Below are 2,091 nucleotides of genomic sequence, written 5' to 3'. Positions count from 1 at the left end.
ACATCCCAGCTAGTCAACAGTAGTCCCGGTTGTTGTATCTGGCACACCATATATATATATATATATATATATATATATATATATAGATAGATATATATATATAGATAGATATATAGATATATAGATATAGATAGATATACAAACAGTTTTTGGCAGCACTCCCAGGTACAAATAACTCAGTCCCGGTGCCCTCCTAGACCCGCAGAGCCACGGGTCAATACAACAATCCACTGTAGGCGGCACACTGGTCACAAAAGATACAATACAGCAGGTTTTGAAACAACACATGTGCTCCCCTCACATAGGCCCTTTAAGTGTTGGAGGGATAAGCACAATAGCAGGGGTAACATCTAGTTCCTTTTTTGTCTAAAACCAACCATAGGCAATACCAGGTAATCCATTCCCTCCCTCTTCTATGGTGTGCCAGATACAACAACCGGGACTACTGTTGACTAAGCATCAATAAGTTTATGGTTTTTTGACGCAGCAGAGTTGGCTCATACACCCGGAATTATATATTTCCTCTTCATTGGAGGATACAAATACGGCATTCGGCTCAGGCCATGAGCATAGCTGTACATCATTGTCCAACTGATATCCAGCAAGATGAAGTTTTGTTACATTGCTGCCCTAAGTGTCTTTGTGTCACTGATTGCTACAGGTGAGTACACAGCAATGAAAGCCAGCAATAATAGCAGACAGACAGAGCAGACAGATAGTCTATTTACGTTTATCTCACTGCGCCTACATATACAGAGATGGATGGATGGATGGATGGATGGATAGATAGATAGATAGATAGATAGATAGATAGATAGATAGATAGATAGATAGATAGATAGACTGAGAGAAAGTAAATAGATATATATATAGATATATATATATATATATATATATATATATATATATACATACCAGGGACGGATCTAGACTTTTCTTTTAGGGGGGGGCGGTTTACTGTTTAATCTTGACTCCTCCCCTCTCTAGTCCCAACTCCTCCCATCTGCAATCCTAACTCTCTCTCAATTCCTAAAAAACTGAACTTTTTGAGTGAGACTGAGATAGTGCTTTGTGATTGTTCTATGTACATGTTACTGTGCTGTGGGTTAATTGTATTTATTAGCCCTAGTACCCACACACCTGCAAGTGAGGGGCATATGCTCTATAACCCTTGCTCTCCAGGCTCCTCTGTGCTGCTGTGGTATAGGCTGCAGGACAGTGTTCTGCCTCAGGCTCTCCCTGCAGAGCTCTCTTCAGCTCAAAAGTGGGTGTGACTATGACTGTGTTAGGGGGGGCGGTCGCCCCCATTGCCCCCCCCCCCCCTAAATCCGGCCCTGATATATACAGTAGATATACACACTGAGAGAAATGGACAGATAGATAGATAGATAGATAGATACGCTGAGAGAAAGTAAATAGATAGATAGATAGATAGATAGATAGATAGATAGATAGATAGAGATAGATAGATAGATAATCTATTTACGTTTCTCTCACTGCGCCTAACAGATACATACATATACAGTAATGGATGGATAGATAGATAGATAGATAGATAGATAGATAGATAGACACACTGAGAGAAATGGACAGATAGATAGATAGATAGATAGATAGATAGATAGATAGATAGATAGATAAGCACAATGAGAGAAATGTAGATAGATAGATAGAAAGATAGATAGATAAGAAGTAAATTGACAGATAGATACATAGATTGATAATCTATTTAAGTTTCTCTCACTGCGCCTAACAGATACATACATATACAGTAATGGATGGATAGATAGATAGATAGATAGATAGATAGATAGATAGATAGATAGATAGATAGATAGATAGATAGATAGACACACTGAGAGAAATGGACAGATAGATAGATAGATAGATAGATAGATAGATAGATAGATAGATAGATAGATAAGCACAATGAGAGAAATGTAGATAGATAGATAGATAGATAGATAGATAGATAGATAGATAGATAGACTGAGAGAAAGTAAATAGACTGACAGATAGATAGATAGATAGATAGATAGAACACTGAGAGAAATGGATAGATAGATAGATAGATAGATAGATAGATAGATA

The 2,091-nt window shown here is 37.6% G+C and overlaps 1 protein-coding gene across 1 annotated transcript in view; it reads left to right on the top strand.

The window, feature by feature from the left end:
• Window positions 1–543: 543 nt before the first annotated feature.
• The window catches only part of LOC134967023 (phospholipase A2 inhibitor gamma subunit B-like), a 28,596-nt gene continuing 27,048 nt past the window's right edge, over window positions 544–2,091 (top strand). Inside the window, exon 1 of the mRNA XM_063944015.1 lies at window positions 544–661. Coding sequence (XP_063800085.1) covers window positions 607–661 — 55 coding nt within the window. The 5' untranslated portion in view covers window positions 544–606. The remainder of the gene's footprint in view (window positions 662–2,091) is intronic.

This window comes from Pseudophryne corroboree, chromosome 10, assembly GCF_028390025.1.
Source record: "Pseudophryne corroboree isolate aPseCor3 chromosome 10, aPseCor3.hap2, whole genome shotgun sequence".
In the NCBI taxonomy this organism is placed as follows: domain Eukaryota; kingdom Metazoa; phylum Chordata; class Amphibia; order Anura; family Myobatrachidae; genus Pseudophryne; species Pseudophryne corroboree.
The sequence above is the reverse complement of the archived record's forward strand: the minus strand, read 5'-3'. Positions and strand labels throughout refer to the sequence as shown.